The 19,256-nt window shown below is 40.3% G+C and overlaps 1 protein-coding gene across 1 annotated transcript in view; it reads right to left on the bottom strand.

Moving 5' to 3' along the window:
• Window positions 1-19,256, bottom strand: part of LOC126259681 (transcriptional protein SWT1) — a 260,925-nt gene that overhangs the window by 234,690 nt on the left and 6,979 nt on the right. Inside the window, exon 2 of the mRNA XM_049956640.1 lies at window positions 8,025-8,090. Within this exon, the coding sequence (XP_049812597.1) occupies window positions 8,025-8,090 (66 nt within the window). The remainder of the gene's footprint in view (window positions 1-8,024; window positions 8,091-19,256) is intronic.

Below are 19,256 nucleotides of genomic sequence, written 5' to 3'. Positions count from 1 at the left end.
TACCTTCTTCCCAAAATTCATAAACCCAACCATCCCGGCCACCCCATTGTAGCTGGTTACCAAGCCCCCACAGAGCGTATCTCTGCCTACGTAGATCAACACCTTCAACCCATTACATGCAGTCTCCCATCCTTCATCAAAGACACCAACCACTTTCTCGAACGCCTGGAATCCTTACCCAATCTGTTACCCCCGGAAACCATCCTTGTAACCATTGATGCCACTTCCTTATATACAAATATTCCGCACATTCAGGGCCTCGCTGCGATGGAGCACTTCCTTTCACGCCGATCACCTGCCACCCTACCTAAAACCTCTTTCCTCATTACCTTAGCCAGCTTCATCCTGACCCACAACTTCTTCACTTTTGAAGGCCAGACATACCAACAATTAAAGGGAACAGCCATGGGTACCAGGATGGCCCCCTCGTACGCCAACCTATTCATGGGTCGCTTAGAGGAAGCCTTCTTGGTTACCCAGGCCTGCAAACCCAAAGTTTGGTACAGATTTATTGATGACATCTTCATGATCTGGACTCACAGTGAAGAAGAACTCCAGAATTTCCTCTCCAACCTCAACTCCTTTGGTTCCATCAGATTCACCTGGTCCTACTCCAAATCCCATGCCAATTTCCTTGACGTTGACCTCCATCTGGGCAATGGCCAGCTTCACACGTCCGTCCACATCAAAGCCACCAACAAGCAACAGTACCTCCATTATGACAGCTGCAACCCATTCCACATCAAACGGTCCCTTCCCTACAGCCTAGGTCTTCGTGGCAAACGAATCTGCTCCAGTCCTGAATCCCTGAACCATTACACCAACAACCTGAAAACAGCTTTCGCATCCCGCAACTACCCTCCCGATCTGGTACAGAAGCAAATAACCAGAGCCACTTCCTCATCCCCTCAAACCCAGAACCTCCCACAGAAGAACCACAAAAGTGCCCCACTTGTGACAGGATACTTTCCGGGACTGGATCAGACTCTGAATGTGGCTCTCCAGCACGGATACGACTTCCTCAAATCCTGCCCTGAAATGAGATCCATCCTTCATGAAATCCTCCCCATTCCACCAAGAGTGTCTTTCCGCCGTCCACCTAACCTTCGTAATCTGTTAGTTCATCCCTATGATATCCCCAAACCACTTTCCCTACCCTCTGGCTCCTACCCTTGTAACCGCCCCCACTGTAAAACCTGTCCCATACACCCCCCCACCACCACCCACTCCAGTCCTGTAACCCAGAAGGTGTACACAATCAAAGGCAGAGCCACGTGTGAAAGCAACCACGTGATTTACCAACTGACCTGCCTACACTGTGAAGCTTTCTATGTGGGAATGACCAGCAACAAATTGTGCATTCGCATGAATGGACACAGGCAGACAGTGTTTGTTGGTAATGAGGATCACCCTGTGGCTAAACATGCCTTGGTGCACGGCCAGCACATCTTGGCACAGTGTTACACCGTCCGGGTTATCTGGATACTTCCCACGAACACCAACCTGTCAGAACTCCGGAGATGGGAACTTGCCCTTCAGTATATCCTCTCCTCTCGTTATCCGCCAGGCCTCAACCTCCGCTAATTTCAAGTTGCCGCCGCTCATACCTCACCTGTCTTTCAACATCTTTGCCTCTGTACTTCCGCCTCGACTGACCTCTCTGCCCGAACTCTTTGCCTTTACAAATGTCTGCTCGTGTCTGTGTGTGTGCGGATGGATATGTGTGTGTGTGCGTGAGTGTAGACCTGTCCTTTTTTCCCCCAAGGTAAGTCTTTCCGCTCCCGGGATTGGAATGACTCCTTACCCTCTCCCTTAAAAACCACATCCTTTCATCTTTCCCTCTCCTTCCCTCTTTCCTGACGAAGCAACCATTGGTTGCGAAAGCTAGAATTTTGTGTGTATGTTTGTGTGTCTGTCGACCTGCCAGCACTTTCATTTGGTAACTCACATCATCTTTGTATATGTATATATATAAAACAAAGATGATGTGACTTACCGCACGAAAGTGCTGGCAGGTCGATAGACACACAAACAAACACAAACATACACACAAAATTCAAGCTTTCGCAACAAACTGTTGCCTCATCAGGAAAGAGGGAAGGAGAGGGAAAGACGAAAGGATGTGGGTTTTAGGGGAGAGGGTAAGGAGTCATTCCAATCCCGGGAGCAGAAAGACTTACCTTAGGGGGAAAAAAGGACGGGTATACACTCGCACACACACACATATCCATCCACACATATACAGACACAAGCAGACATCTCACAAGCAGACATATTTAAAGACAAAGAGTTTGGGCAGAGATGTCAGTCGAGGCAGAAGTGAAGAGGCAAAGATGATGTTGAATGACAGGTGAGGTATGAGTGGCGGCAACTTGAAATTAGCGGAGATTGAGGCCTGGTGGGTAACGGGAAGAGAGGATATATTGAAGAGCAAGTTCCGATCTTCGGAGTTCGGATAGGTTGCTGTTGGTGGGAAGTAACCAGATAACCCGGACGGTGTAACACTGTGCCAAGATGTGCTGGCCGTGCACCAAGGCATGTTTAGCCACAGGGTGATCCTCATTACCAACAAACACTGTCTGCCTGTGTCCATTCATGCGAATGGACAGTTTTTTGCTGTTCATTCCCACATAGAATGCATCACAGTGTAGGCAGGTCAGTTGGTAAATCACGTGGGTGCTTTCACATGTGGCTCTGCCTTTGATCGTGTACAGTATAGCAGATAACGGTTAAAAGGAGAAGGTGAATACAAAGTGAAACTTCTGGCAAAAACAGAAAGAGAAAATAAGATGACAGAAAAGATTTCGAAATGCAACAGTGACAATAACAAACGTGATTGTTGGGTTCAAATTACTTATATCAATATAATAGAGGGAAACATTCCACACAATCAAAGGCAGAGCCACATGTGAAAGCACCCACGTGATTTACCAACTGACCTGCCTACACTGTGATGCATTCTATGTGGGAATGACCAGCAACAAACTGTCCATTCGCATGAATGGACACAGGCAGACAGTGTTTGTTGGTAATGAGGATCACCCTGTGGCTAAACATGCCTTGGTGCACGGCCAGCACATCTTGGCACAGTGTTACACCATCCGGGTTATCTGGATACTTCCCACCAACACCAACCTATCCGAACTCCGGAGATCGGAACTTGCTCTTCAATGTATCCTCTCTTCCCGTTACCCACCAGGCCTCAATCTCCGCTAATTTCAAGTTGCCGCCACTCATACCTCACCTGTCATTCAACATCATCTTTGCCTCTTCACTTCTGCCTCGACTGACATCTCTGCCCAAACTCTTTGTCTTTAAATATGTCTGCTTGTGAGATGTCTGCTTGTGTCTGTATATGTGTGGATGGATATGTGTGTGTGTGCGAGTGTATACCCGTCCTTTTTTCCCCCTAAGGTAAGTCTTTCCGCTCCCGGGATTGGAATGACTCCTTACCCTCTCCCCTAAAACCCACATCCTTTCGTCTTTCCCTCTCCTTCCCTCTTTCCTGATGAGGCAACAGTTTGTTGCGAAAGCTTGAATTTCGTGTGTGTGTTTGTGTGTCTATCGACCTGCCAGCACTTTCGTACGGTAAGTCACATCATCTTTGTTTTTAGATATATTTTTCCCATGTGGAATGTTTCCCTCTATATATATATATATTTAGGAACTTGCAGGTCGACCTGCCAGCACTTTCATTTGGTAAGTCACATCATCTTTGTTTATATATATATATATATATATATATATATATATATATATTGATTTACATCTCACCATGATCAACTTCCTCTCTCTCTCTCTCTCTCTCTCTCTCTCTCTGTCAAACAACATGCTACTACCATTACTACTACTAATACTACACATTTACATTTAGAAATCCTGCTATGTAGTGAAAGCAGTTGTCAAACAGAAGTGATTTCAGTTTATGTTTAAAATTAGTTTTGTTACCTAATAAACTCTGTATGTATGTCACAGGGTAAAGAAGACAAATACTTTTAAGCTGAAAATCTTTCTGTGCCACACTAATACTGTGGAGAGGCATTTACCCTTCTAGCATTACACTTACAAATGTTACTGTTGTTAAAGAATTGTGACTGACTGTTGACAGCAAATTTCATAATGGAGCAACCATGCTGTGAGACTACTGTCAACTGTGCCAACAGTTTTCTAAAGTAGACACCACATAGAAGTATTACATTTATTACACATATCTGAGCAACAAACACCTTTTACCCTAAATGACAAGTTATCATAGTCTATGATACCTTAAGATATTAGTGAATGAAAATATTGAAAATTAGTCAATGTTTTAATATTTTCTTCGCCAAAATCTCATATTATTTATAACGAAAAAGAACTTAAATATTTAAGAAGTCTTGTAATGTGCAACTTCCAGTTCAGGTTCTTGTCACTATAAACACCTACAAAATTAGAATATTCTGTTACATTTACCAATTTACTCTAATGCATTATTCCAATGGTGCAGTACTGAATTACAAGTTGTGTGTTTTACTTAAATTCTATGACTGTCCATTTGCAAAGAAGCAGTTACTAATTTTTCACATACACACAAATTTTTACACACACAAAGACATGATAGTTTTTGGGTAGCAGATTAGAGATGTGCAAGAATACAATTTCGATGTATGTATTGTTAAGGTCTTGAGATTTTTGTGCACATATTTGAACTATGTAGACAGCCTAATAGTGGCAGGTGCAGGGTGACACGGATCCACCTTCATCCTGTAGCACAGTTGTGAACATATTGTCTTCCAAGAGGATGATTTAGTCCTCATCTTTGTAGAAAGAAATAGCCCAAAACTGAGTAGTAGTTAACTTGGGACCATGCTGAAGTAAGCTGAGGAACAATGGTGGAGCCACGTCAGACCTAACTAAGAAACTGATGAAATATCAGTTAATAATTTGGGAGTAAAGGAGACCACTCACTGAATAGCAGAAGGGTTGAACTGCTGACAGGCACATAAAAAAGAACGTATGTCTGTAGACAACTCAACGCTTCTGCTGTTTAGTGACTGGTCTCATTTACTCCTTAATTACTTACATTCTGCCAGACGTTTTCTTGCCATAAGTATCATTTAATGGCGCGCGCGCGCAAACACAACTCACACATACGCCTGCAGTCTCAGGCAACTGAAACCACACCTGCCTGAGACTGCAGGTGTGTGTGTGTGTGTGTGTGTGTGTGTGTGTGTGTGTGTGTGTGTGTGTGTGTGTGTGTGTGTGTGCGCTGTTGACAAAAGTCACTGGCAGAAAGCTTTAAGTGTGAAAATCTTTTTGTTGTGCCCATCTGCGACTCAGCATCTCCACTATATGGTGAGTAGCAACTTTCTTTCTCATAATATTGTTAGATTCCATTCTGAATTTTCCATTGTTTGAAACAACTTAAAAATACAGTTAACATTAATGATGACACTCTATTTAAAATATTATATCTAACTTAGCACTGAAGCACTGAAGACTACAGCTCACACGATACAATATCACAGTGCATCAGCAGGAAGGACTATTATAGAGTTCAACAGTCAACTGACAATGAGGTCACCACACATAGAGCACAAGCTCTGGCAGGAAAAGGAAATAACCATATCCTTTTCAAATGTCCCATCGCGTATTTGCCTTCATCAGTTCAAGGAAACTGGGAAACCTAAATCTTGATGGGCAGGCCATTTTTCACACATGCTAGTCCAGTGCCTTAACCACACTGTTATCTTACTCAGTTGCGATGCATTAGAGTGGCCAACTCTGCTATGTTACAATTCTGTATGTACAACAGACTCATTTTAAACTGGAAATTATAACAGGATATATGCACAAAATTTAAGTATTTATGACCAATGCAAATACATACAAAACTTCTGTCTCACTACAAAACATTGCAGCACATTTTAAGTTTAACACAATGAAGAAATAACTGACAACTAAAATATTGAGATATTTCACACGTATCTTGTACTAGGTGACAAAAGGCCTATTGTTGCCACAGATATTATAGATACTTACTAAAATATTATGAAAAGAATAGTTGCTACTCACTGTATAGCAGAGATACCGAGTTGCACAGATTATCATAAAATAAGCTTTCGGCCACCAAGGCCTTTGTCAAAAATAAACACACAAATGCAACTGCCAGAGAATGTGGCTGTGTGTGTGTGTGTGTGTGTGTTTTTGTGTGTGTGTCTGTGTGGTTGGGGGGGGGGGGTCTATTTCTGACAAAGGCCTAGTTGGCAGAAAGCTTATTCTGTGACAGTCTTTTTGTTGTGCCTGTCTGTGGCTCAGTGTCTCTGCTATATGGTGAGCAGTAACCATGCTTTTCATAATTTTGTTGCATTCCATCTTGGACTTACCATTGTTAGATAGTTACAACAAACATATTTTTCAACAACAAAACTATCACAATTCACACTGTTTCTGTGGGACATTTTGAGGAAAAATGATATATTGTCAATGGAGATTAAGTGATTGACTGACTACCATTTTTCATTTCCTTACAATGATAACAGTCACGAAAGGATTTCACAATTCAGTAAATGATTTCGATGAGCCAGTGGTCATCATCAGATTAAAAACACAGGCTGCAAGTGGTGACACAACATTCCTATTGTTACTTTAGGTTCTACAATACAAAGGTAATAATGCTATGTTGGCAAGACAACTGATTGGTTGGTTAGTTGGTTGGGGAGAGTGAACCAAACAGCGAGGTCATCGGTCCTATCGGATTAGTGAAGGATGGTGAAGGAAGACGACTATGTCCTTTAAAGGAATCATACCAGCATTTGCCTGAAACAATTTAGGGAAACCATAGAAAACCCAAATCAGGATGGTCGGACATGGGTTTGAACCATATCCTCCTGAATGCGAGTCCAGTGTGCTAACCACTGTACCACCTCACTCGATAAAACAACAAGAATATTATAACTTGCTGCAGATGCATTTAATATGATAATGACCAATGGCTGATTGAAACTGGCTAATCCATTGTGAAAAGCTTTTTTTGATTGTTTTTGTAAGGAAATAAAAGAAGATAATCTGTGAGACACTACCTATTTGTCACACAATGCTGAATCCAGCATGTATTGAAAGACAAGAAGTTCACTAGACTGTTTCAGTATTTCAAAATACGGAGTGTCTGCAAGTACGCAAGTGTTATCTTTTGATGATTAATACCACAAATATTAGAAAATCTACTCTGTGTACTGAAAAATGCCCACTCAGAAAATTGTGAATTCTTGTCATTACTCCCAGTAACTGATTCCCATTCATGACCTCACTGTGACAGCAAAGTACTTTACTTTCAAGTCCTGCTATGACTATCACATCTATCACTTTCAAATTAACTTAAAAAATTTAGTCACAGGACACAGTTTGCTCAGAGGTTCCAAGAGTGTAAGTTCAGTCACCAAATTGGAAAGCTCTCCTGTCTTCATACGAAGCTGCAACTTTGATATGTGAACTGTCAGACTTATATCTGAAAGTGTATCTGTCGAGTAAGGATGACTGATGAGTGTTTGAAGTTTTAGTGTTGTACAGGTTTGCCAAGGATTATTTTAGGTTCTTGTTTGTGGTGTTGATGACAATGAGATAGAGAGAATGGAGAGGCTGAAACCTGGTGCTGGTACATGGCCATCTCCTTTCAAATAGAAACAAGGGCATTAACAAGTTAAATGCCCTCCTTCCACAAACAGGTGTGTTGTTTCACATACCATGACTTTCAGTCAGCACTATTTTCAAAGCATACTTCTTGTATACCATTATTCTCTTTTATTACTGGTGCTTTCCTGTATGACAGTCTGGCACATAAAGTGTACAGGAAGCTTCACAAAAGTTACCTGATACATATCTTAACAGTTTCTACAACCAAAAGTGCAATGGAAACCACACAATACTGGGACAGTAAGAGAAAATGGAAACCTGCCTGAGCAAAAGGAACAAAGATTGGAAAAGGTCTTTGAACTTTTCTGTAATCTTTGTGACGAGATACAAAAACATTACAATAACTGACTTACTCTCAGTGTACTACACTCGGGGTCTGTGGGAGAATAACCACTCTCTTCTTCCTGCTTAATTTGCACCTGAAAAGAAAGTGGAGGAAAAAGTTAAATTAAACAGTGATCTGATTTATAAGATCTGCATATACACTATCTGATCAAAAGTGTCCTGACATCTATTAGTGCAAACATTAATACTGGATGTGTATGCCCTTAGCCTTTACGAGAGCTTAAACTAATCTGCTAAGGTTACTTCCAATGATGTATCAGAATGTCTGTAGAGAAATGGTAACCTACACTTCCTCAACTGTCAAAACCAGAGATGGTAGTAGGGACACTCGACAAGCCAGTCTATTTCACAAATGTTACTGTCCACAAACCATTGCCTCAGAGATGCTACCTTAAGACAAGAGTGCACAGTCATGATAATGCAAAAACCACCATTTCTGAACTGCTCCTCTACTGTACGCAGTACACACTGCTGTAAAATATCTTCATACCCTAATGCTTTTAGCGTTTTCTGGAGTGCAATAAGGTGACTACAATCTAACCAACCATGAAAAACAGCCTCATACCGTAACATCACCTCCTCCTTATTTCATTTCTGGCACTACACATTGTGGCAGGAAACTTTCTCCACGCATTCATCAAACTCAGAATCTTCCATTGGAATGCAACAGGGTATAGTGTTATTCAACACTAGAAAACACTCATTACAGTCATTCACTGGCCAACGGCATCACTCTTTACACCAATGTCGCTTAGCAATGAAAACAGGAAAATGTAACTTATAAGAAGCTGCTCAACCATTACACCACATTCTTTTAACTCCCTACACACAGACATTGTTCTCACTGGATTGCTAGTAGCACTTGGAAATTCTTGACTGGTCTTTCCAACTGATTTCATGTGACTTTTTTTTACAACCACCCTGCGCAATGCTTGACAGTCCCTATCCATATCTGCTTGGTCTTGGTTTAGCTAAGGTTGTTGCTTAGCCACTCCACTTCACAATCACATCACCATCAGTCAACTTGAGCAGCTTTAAAAGGGCTGAAATCTCTCTGATGGATTAGTTATTCAGGTGACATCCAACAGCTAAATGACAGGGAAAGTCACTTAGCTCTCCTGAGCCACCCATCCTGCTACTACTGCTTCTCTACTGACAATGAAATCCTTCTCGCCTCCTTTTATATGGATGGGTCTTCCTCTCAACACATCTAGATGTCAATTCTGCATCACATATGAGTGTCTGGATGCTTTCGATCAGATAGTGTAACCCAAGATTAGCATTAACAATATTGAAAACCACAGACAAGCATTGCTTCCTCCCTTACACATTATTAAGTGTTATTATCTTTTTTACTACAAAATACTACTGTTTGGGCAATATTCCAAGTTTCCTGCAAAGGTTCAATATACCGTCTGTATTTCAAAGAAGAGTTTATTAAGTACATGAGATCAACATATAATAACAGCTGAGTACCATTTTAATGTTATGTAAGTTCACAGGTTTCTGCAGCCAGCATCAATTTGACTAAAATCCATTTGTGTGTTAGGCCACATCATTATAAAACACCAACATACAAATATAACTAATTTTAATCATCTTTGTATAAGTGCACTTCAGGGTGATTAAACGGCGGGATTCTGGGGACATTTTGATTGCTAGGTGACTACTGACACCAGTTCTGGTATGCTACTGGACAGTTCAAATTACAGATGCCTTTGGAAGGGTAGCAGCATGGGAGGCTATTGCATATGCTACTCTGTCAGGATTGGTAGTCAACAATAAATCAGCAGCTTGCACCCTGGGATTGTGTTTTCCCACAGCAAGATGTCGAAGTTGCATGGCAGTTGTCTTGTGGCCACTTTTTGGTAAATGCTGAACCCAGGTACTGTGGATCTGCTGACTGCTGAACATATGCAGCTCGCTGGACTGGGATTTCTGGCAGCAGACTAAAAGTAACTTGTAGCCATCCTCCCTGCTCATGCGGTCAAGACATTATTTCAATAGCCTCTCTTATTTCCTGCTGCTGGATCCACTATTGCTGAGCATGTATACAGTGTTCTTGAAAACTGATAGATTGGCCACAGTACTGGTGATGCTCAGTTACTTGAGATTCCTGTGTTCCCCCAACTGCACATATCAACCATGCTCCGACAAGCTAGTATTAATCAGTCTCTAGTTTCACCATCATTGACTCTGTTGCATTCACACCGAAGTTCATGAATGCCTGAAGCTTGGAGAATATCTACAGAAACCTTCACAGACCTCATAAGACCCCTGATCTTGTGGCCATTGTGGGACGTTCGCCTAATTCTTCTGCAAAGCAGCACTGTGCCTTCACAATCACTGATGCCCCTCAAACAGGAAAATGTTCTTCTATTCCTTTGTCTGTTTTATCTTTGCTGTACCTTACAGTTCGCTGTATGTTCTTATTTCCATAACCAAACAACAAAATATTGTCTGGAGCATAACTTTCATGTTATGCCTCATACTGAACATATCTTTTGCATGAACTCCGAAAAAACCAATCTGAGCTATTTATTCAAAGCTGACTGAGAGCAGTCAAAATCAGACAAGTACACTTCACTGAACTGGAAAAAAGTGAATTGCAATTGTGGACAACACATTATATCTTGCAAAGAAAAATTATAGTGTATTGAATGAAATGCTAAAAAGTTTTATGGTGATTTGCTTGTGACATAGTACTAGACACATGAGTAGTTGACTTCTTGAATTTAACTGACATGATAGATTAATTCTGGCTTTTTGATGTTCAGTAGTGTAGTTACCAGTGCCATAACTGACAACAGTCTGAGACAAACAAGGTTACAATGCCTAAAATCCAATGTTGTTGTTGTTGTTGTGGTCTTCAGTCCAGAGACTGGTTTGATGCAGCTCTTCATGCTACTCTATCCTGTGCAAGCTGCTTCATCTCCCAGTACCTACTGCAACCTACATCCTTCTGAATCTGTTTAGTGTATTCATCTCTTGGTCTCCCACTACGATTTTTACCCTCCATGCTGCCCTCCAATACTAAATTGGTGATCCCTTGATGCCTCAGAACATGTCCTACCAACCGATCCCTTCTTCTAGTCAAGTTGTGCCACAAATTTCTCTTCTCTTCAATTCTATTCGATACCTCCTCATTAGTTATGTGATCTACCCACCTAATCTTCAGCATTCTTCTGTAGCACCACATTTCAAAAGCTTCTATTCTCTTCTGTCTAAACTATTTATTGTCCATGTTTCACTTCGATACATCGCTACACTCCATACAAATACTTTCATAAACGACTTCCTGACACTTAAATCTATACTCCATGTTAACAAATTTCTCTTCTTCAGAAACGCTTTCCTCGCCATTGACAGTCTACATTTTATATCCTCTCTACTTCGACCATCATCAGTTATTTTACTCCCCAAATAGCAAAACTCATTTACTACTTTAAGTGTCTCATTTCCTAATCTAATTCCCGCAGCATCACCCAATTTAATTCGACTACATTCCATTATTCTTGTTTTGCTTTTGTTGATGTTCATCTTATATCCTCCTTTCAAGACACTGTCCATTCCGTTCAGGTGCTCTTCCAGGTCCTTTGCTGCCTCTGACAGAATTACAATGTCATCGGCAAACCTCAAAGCTTTTGTTTCTTCTCAATGGATTTTAATTCCTACTCCGAATTTTTCTTTTGTTTCTTTTACTGCTTGCTCAATATACAGATTGAATAACATCGGGGAAAGGCTACAACCCTGTCTCACTCACTTGCCAGCCACTGCTTCCCTTTCATGCCCCTCGACTCTTATAACTGCCATCAACTGCCATCTGGTTTCTGTACAAATTGTAAATAGCCTTTCGCTCCCTGTATTTTATCCCTGCCACCTTCAGAATTTGAAAGAGAGTATTCCAGTCAACATTGTCAAAAGCTTTCTCTAACTCTCCAAATGTTAGAAACGTAGGTTTGCCTTTCCTTAATCTATTTTCTAAGATATGTCATAGATCAGTATTGCATCACGTGTTCCAACGTTTCTACGGAATCCAAACTGATCTTCCCCGAGGTCGGCTTCTACCAGTTTTTCCATTCGTCTGTAAGTAATTCGTGTTAGTATTTTGCAGCCGTGGGTTATTAAACTGATAGTTTGGTAATTTTCACATCTGTCAACACCTGCTTTCTTTTGGATTGGAATTATTATATTCTTCTTGAAGTCTGAGAGTATTTCGCCTGTCTCACACATTTTCGAAAAATATGTAAAAAAAAAATCAGCCAACTGGTTGCCCAGGATTTCTATACACCTTGACCAGGTTTCGTCACCTCTATGGGTGACTTCATCAGAAGGTAAGGTAATTACCTAAAATGAATATGTCCTTTTAGGTAATTACCTTACCTTCTGATGAAGTCACCCTTAGAGGTGACGAAACCTGGTCAAGGTATATAGAAAACCTGGGCAACCAGTTGGCTGATTTTTTACAAATTTTTCAAATTTGTGTATACGGTTGCTGCAAATGTCAGCCATGTTCAAAGTTGTCTCATACATCTTGCTCACCAGATGGTAGAGTTTTGTCAGGACTGGCTCTCCCAAGGCTGTCAGTAGTTCTAATGGAATGCTGTCTACTACTGGGGCCTTGTTTTGACTTAGGTCTTTCAGTGCTCTGTCAAACTCTTCACGCATTATCATATCTCCTATTTCATCTTCATTCTCTTCCATTTCTATAATATTGTCCTCAAGAACATCACCCTTGTATAGATCCTCTATATACTTCTTCCACGTTTCTGCTTTCCCTTCTTTGCTTAGAACTGGGTTTCCATCTGAGCTCTTGATATTCATACAAATGGTTCTCTGTTCTCCAAAGGTCTCTTTAATTTTCCTGTAGGCAGTATCTATCCTACCCCTAGTGATATGTGCCTCTGCATCCTTACATTTGTTCTCTAGTCATCCCTGCTTAGTCATTTTGCACTTCCAGTCAATCTCATTTTTGAGACGTTTGTATTCCTTTTTGCCTGCTTCATTTACTGCATTTTTACATTTTCTCCTTTCATCAATTAAATTCAATATCTCTTCTGTTACCCAAGGATATTTAGTAGCCCTCGTCTTTTTACCTACTTGATCCTCTGCTACCTTCATTTGTTTCTCAAAGCTACCCATTCTTCTTCTACTGTATTTCTTTCCCCCATTCTTGTCAATCATTTCCTAATGCTCTCCCTGAAGCTCTCTACAACCTCTGATTCTGTCAGTTTATCCAGGTCCCATCTCCTCAAATTCCCACCTTTTTGCAGTTTCTTCAGGTTTAATCTACAGTTCATAACCAATAGATTGTGGTCAGAGTCCACATCTGCCCCTGGAAATGTCTTACAATTTAAAACCTGGTTCCTGAATCTCTGTCTTACCATTATATAATCTATCTGATACCTTCTAGTACCTCCAGGATTCTTCCATGTATACAGCCTCCTTTTATGATTCTTAAACCAAGTGTTAGCTATGATTAAGTTATGCTCTATGCAAAATTCTACCAGGCGGTTTCCTCTTTCATTTCTCCCCCCCAACCCATATTCACCTACTACGTTTCCTTCTCTCCCTTTTCCTACTATCGAATTCCAGTCACCCATGACATAAATTTTCACCTCCCTTCACGATCTGAACAATTTCTTTTATCTCATCATACATTTCATCAATCTCTTCGTCATCTGCAGAGCTAGTTGGCATAGAAACTTGTACTACTGATGGCAAAAAATGGTCTCTCCCATTTTTTTCTCACATTCACACTTAGTCACACAAATGGTAAAATTGTTAATTTAGATTCTGTAAAAAACAATGTTAAAACATGTATATCCTGCTGAAAAAAGGATAAAACAACTTTTCAGGAAAAATGGCTTGTCCTACTGATTGTTTAGAGTATAAATAAATGAACCAGCCTGGGAACTGCTAAAATTACCAAACTATCAAACAAAGAATCCCCGACATAATACAAGATCTCAAAGCCTATATGACATTTGTCTCATCGTCTGCTAAAATGGACAGCAGATAAGTATCATCATGCATACATGTTAATTCTTGCAGAGAAGAAAATAGCAACCAGCCGCTTATAATAAGGATCTTTAAAATCAAACACTGTAAACTCCAGGTTGGAATGTCAATAACATAAGGAAAAGAGGATTACATGCTGAGTTGCAGACACAACGAAAAGGCAGTTACAAATTAGCCATGTTGTAACTGTCTGCAATTCACCATGTAATCTTTAATGGAGCAGCAATGTACCTTTTCCTTACAGCGCTGTTACTGGCTTCGAACAAATAGGTCCATCATCAGATGGCTGTTCATAATAACATACATATTTGTTGTTGTTTACATTAGTTTTCACTTTTATTTCCCCCTCTGCTTAAAATTCCTTGGGGTTGTGGTGCCACCAAAAATCCACGTCATTACATTGCAGTGCTGACTGTGTTCATGTAGTAGTGAAGACTAGATGAAGCACTTATTCTGATATATGCAAATAGTGTAAGGCATGTGTATGCGCGCGCGCACACACACACACACACACACACACACACACCAAAAATCTTTGCCACATGGCACGACGTATGATGTATGCATCTTCCATGTAGCAAAACTTAATGACACAAGCAGTCAGTTTTACAACATAATGACATGGGGTTTTTTATGCACTACCACCTCAAGGAATTTTCAGCACAAGGGGGAATAAAAATGGGGAACTGATGTAAACAACTACAAATATGTCTCTTAACATGAATAGCCACCTGATGATGGTTCAAAATCAGTAACAGCACTAGTTATGTGAATAAATAGCATTATTATAAGTAATGATTTTAGTTTGGTGTGAAGAAACAGTCACATAAAAATTTTTAAAGATATAATTGCCAACTGACTGTTCAACAAGTTTCATTACACAATCTAGATTCCGGCCTTAGGCCATTATCAAGTATCAAAAATCTACTCAAGTCTAACGATTTTTTGTACTTGTAACACTTCGTAATGACTGGTTGTTGTTTTCTTCTTTGCAATAATTAATCTGTATTTCGTACAGATCCACAATCTCAAAAAGTCAGTTTTGCCAAAACAGCAAGCATCATTTACCCTAGACACTAAATCAGCTGTATTCTTCATATGATACACACAGTGACCCATATGTGGAACAAGAAGACAGGTTAGATGTTTTGCTCATCTTGAAGTCACTCACTGAACCATGTTCACAGTGGCCACAGGGACATCATTATCTTGTATGTTTTCGACAATGTGTAAAATGTTACAGGGATAGGCACCTAAATAAAGAGATTTTTTTTACAACACACTCTTTCAATGATGACACCTTGAGAAGCTTCAAGTCCCATCAATATTCTTGAAGCTGGCAGTTTTCTATCGGCTGGGAGTCTGTTCACTTCATCTACAACAAATGAACTTAACAATATTTGCTTAACTTTGAGGATATTTTCTCATTGTAAAGCCTAGTTGTCATCAACACTTCGCCTTCAAAACATTTATTAACTGATGACATGGACCTGAAAAATTGGGGGAATTCTTGCAGCTGCTCAACAGTATTCATGACCGCATTAAGTTCACAATGGAAGTAGAAAAAGCTGGTGTCTTGTCCTCCCTTTAACATATTCATGCACCAAAATTCAATGAGTGTATCAGTTAAATGTGTATAGAAAATCCACACATGTAGACCAGCATATATAGACTCTCGAACACTACTAATTGATACATAATCACCCAATTTTGAGGACTCTATAAAAGACGGTAAAAATGACCATAGATCGCTGAAATTTTCCACAAGAACTGAGTCACCTTCGAAAATTCTTCGGTGATAATGGTTACAAACAACAAAATACATCACAGACAATTTTTAGGGAGATCTATTCACAGGGCATCATTGGGGAAAAAGGAAAAGAGCTTGCATTCTTGCCAGTTTATGGATCAGTAACAAGAAAAGTTAGCAAGTTCCAAAAGAAGCACAGCATTACATCTGGATTCAGGTCTTCATCAGAAGCATGGAAATTTTGATCTCTGTGAATTGCTCTGCACATATTAAACACTTTGTGACAGAACAATAATACACTGTTTAGACCTCACATACTACACAGCAATGCCAGTAGATCGGATAAGGTATCTGCACCTAATCTACAAAAATAAATCAGTTATTGCAGAAGATGCTTCAGAAAAAGGCTACATGATTGTATTCAATGACACTATCACATAAACAGACAGTTTCTGGGAAACATAATAAAATAAATAACTGACATATGAGTATTATGGAAACACTCTCAACAAGCATGGTGAATTTTGGCTCAGTACAGCTTGGGATTTGGCCATCACAAAGTTGAAAAGATAATGACAGAGGTGTGACGAAAACATTGTCTAACTTGGTACTGGACCACACACCTCTGATGTTATGGCCAATAGCACATGTATATAATGATGAAATCACCAACCACATGGCTGTCTGTCAACAGTTGGCAGGAGGCCACAGAGCAGTTGGCTGGAAGCATATATATATATATATATATATATATATATATACACACACACACACACACACACAGGGTGATTCAAAAATGCATGTAAATATTTCAAGGGTGTATTTGTGAGGTAAATATAAGACAAAAATGTTCTATACAATTTTTTCCATACTTGGCTTATTACAGAGTTATGAACAAAACAGGATAATACATTCAATACAACGTAAGGTATTTAATTCCCAGAGTTCACAGTTTAATTACAGTGCATTTGGACTAACAACGCAAACTGATAAATAAACGTGACGTAACAAACTGAAACAATTCCTCGCGAACACTGTATTAATTTAGGTCCTGTTGATTGAACTACAGCAATGCACAATAACTAAGGAAAATTGAAGCATTTTACAGACTGTACTGTACTGTACTGTATTTGCACAAATCTTAATGCAATGCATGTTCAAAATGCTGTCCCTGAACTTGCAGACAGACCCGTGCTCGTCGCATCAATGATCTCTGCACATTACACAGTCCGTTCAACTCTCCACGAATAATTTCACAACCACCTTCAATTCTTTGTTGTAGCACTTCTCTGTTCGGTACTGCAGAAGAATACACCAATGTCTTTAGTCGGCCCCATAAATAAAAGTCTAAAGGGTTCAGGTCAGGTGATCTGGCTGGCCAAGCAATTGGTCCTCCGCGACCTATCCATCGATGTGGATACGCAGAATTGAGGTACGCCCTTACGTTGCGGCTGTAATGGGCGGGAGCACCATCGTGCATAAACCACATGGTGGCTCGTGTTGCAAGAGGGACATCCTGTAACAATCCAGGCAATTCTCCCTCCAAAAATTCGCAGTACGCGTGCCCATTCAGCCTTGGAGGCAGAACATGAGGTCCGAGTAAGTAATTCCCCACAATACCACACCAAATGTTTATGGAGAATTGATGTTGATATCCACGCACAATTCTCGCGCCAGGATTCTCGACAGCCCACTGGTGCATATTATGCGAATTGATTACACCCGCACGAGTAAACATGGCCTCATCTGTGAATAATATCCGCCGAATGAACATTGGATCATTCAAATGACGCTCTTGTAACCACTGGCAGAATTGCTGACGGCGAGGATAGTCTTCAGGTGTCAATTCGTGCACTTTTTGCAGGTGAAATGGATGCAACTGTTGTCTCCGAAGCAGCCGCCATACAGTAGATTGTGGAAGTCGTACAGCTGCACTAATTTGTCTCGTACTGATAGATGGATCTTGGTCTACCGGGTCCAAAACATGTTCCTCGACGTTCACTGCATGCTCAAGTGGTCGACCTGAATGTGGCCCAGGACGAATGCCATACTCCCGCATACGTCTGTCCACAGATACAAACGTCTGATGACTTGGTAACCGTCTTCCTGGAAACAGCTCACTGTACCTTCGTCTTGCTGCAAGTGCATTTCCATCTGCTGCACCATACACAAGGTGCATATCAGCATACTCACTGTTTGAGTACATCATGTGCACGAAACCTTTAGCCTTCCGACGATGAATGAACGACAGGACGTACTTTTCCGTTACCAACAACATCAGCGCCATCTTCCGTACAGTAGGAGTAAACATCACGTGCAAACAAAAACAAACACTATTCATGCAGTTTCGAATCAACTGTTGGGAGATACGTATGTGAATTACGTACCAGAATATGGCATCCTGCTGCTTGCACTGCCGTCGTTTTGATACGGACATGACTTTCGTATTTAACGATAACTCTGGAATTAAACGTTTATGGAAAAACATTTATAGAACATTTTTGTCTTATATTTACCTCACAAATACACCCTTAAAATATTTACATGCATTTTTGAATCACCCTGTATATATATATATATATATATATATATATATATATATATATATATATATATATATATAACCTACTGCCCAGAATGATGTCAAATTTGAAGGAAGAAATGTTATGGAAACACAAAATACTAAACAAAAATGTTGCCACTTGATGGTGCTGTAAGAGGCAGAATACGCAAAACAAAAGATGTGGGGTACATGGCTATTCCTCTGTTCGCATCTTATATGCTAATCATGACTGTCTCAATGCAGCATCCTGCATTGCTGGTAAAGCTTTTTTTTATAAGAAAGACACCAGCAGCTCTGCAGAAGTTCCAGACACTCAAGGATACAAAAAAGGCATTAATCCAAAGTCTGCCATGGGTCTGGAGAAAACGATTATGAAATTCGAAAATATAGGATCTTTTGAAGTGCAGTATGGCAGAGGGAGGAAAGCAATTTATCCAACATCAGTAAATGTGGCCACAGCACTGGAGGAGGGGTCGAGTGGTGATGTGCAAACATGCAGTTCCACAGGAAATTGCCCGAAATTTGGACATTCCTGTGAGTATGGTAGATAAAATTCTATCAAGCATCCTGCATTGCTATCCCTTTACCCATATTCAAGTGTTGCTTCATGCTGACCTGCCAGTACAACAAACATTTGCTCTAGAATTTCTGGCTAACATGGAAGTGGACAATGAATAAACATGGAACATTCTGTTGACAGATAAAGCCCATTTCCATCTCCAAGGATACTTCAATACACAGAACTGCAGAATATGCGCAATAGAAAACCCACTCACACATCAATCAATAATGCTTTATTCTGCAAAGTTCACTGTATGTTGTGAGAAGAAGGCATTGTTTATCGTAAGGCCATATTCTTTCGAGGAGATGGATCCTGCAGGTCCTGTTACCTGTACCGTCAGTGGT

This window comes from Schistocerca nitens, chromosome 5 (genome assembly GCF_023898315.1).
Source record: "Schistocerca nitens isolate TAMUIC-IGC-003100 chromosome 5, iqSchNite1.1, whole genome shotgun sequence".
Classification (NCBI taxonomy): Eukaryota; Metazoa; Arthropoda; class Insecta; order Orthoptera; family Acrididae; genus Schistocerca; species Schistocerca nitens.
Note: the sequence above shows the minus strand (reverse complement) of the source record. Positions and strands in the feature narration are given on the sequence as shown.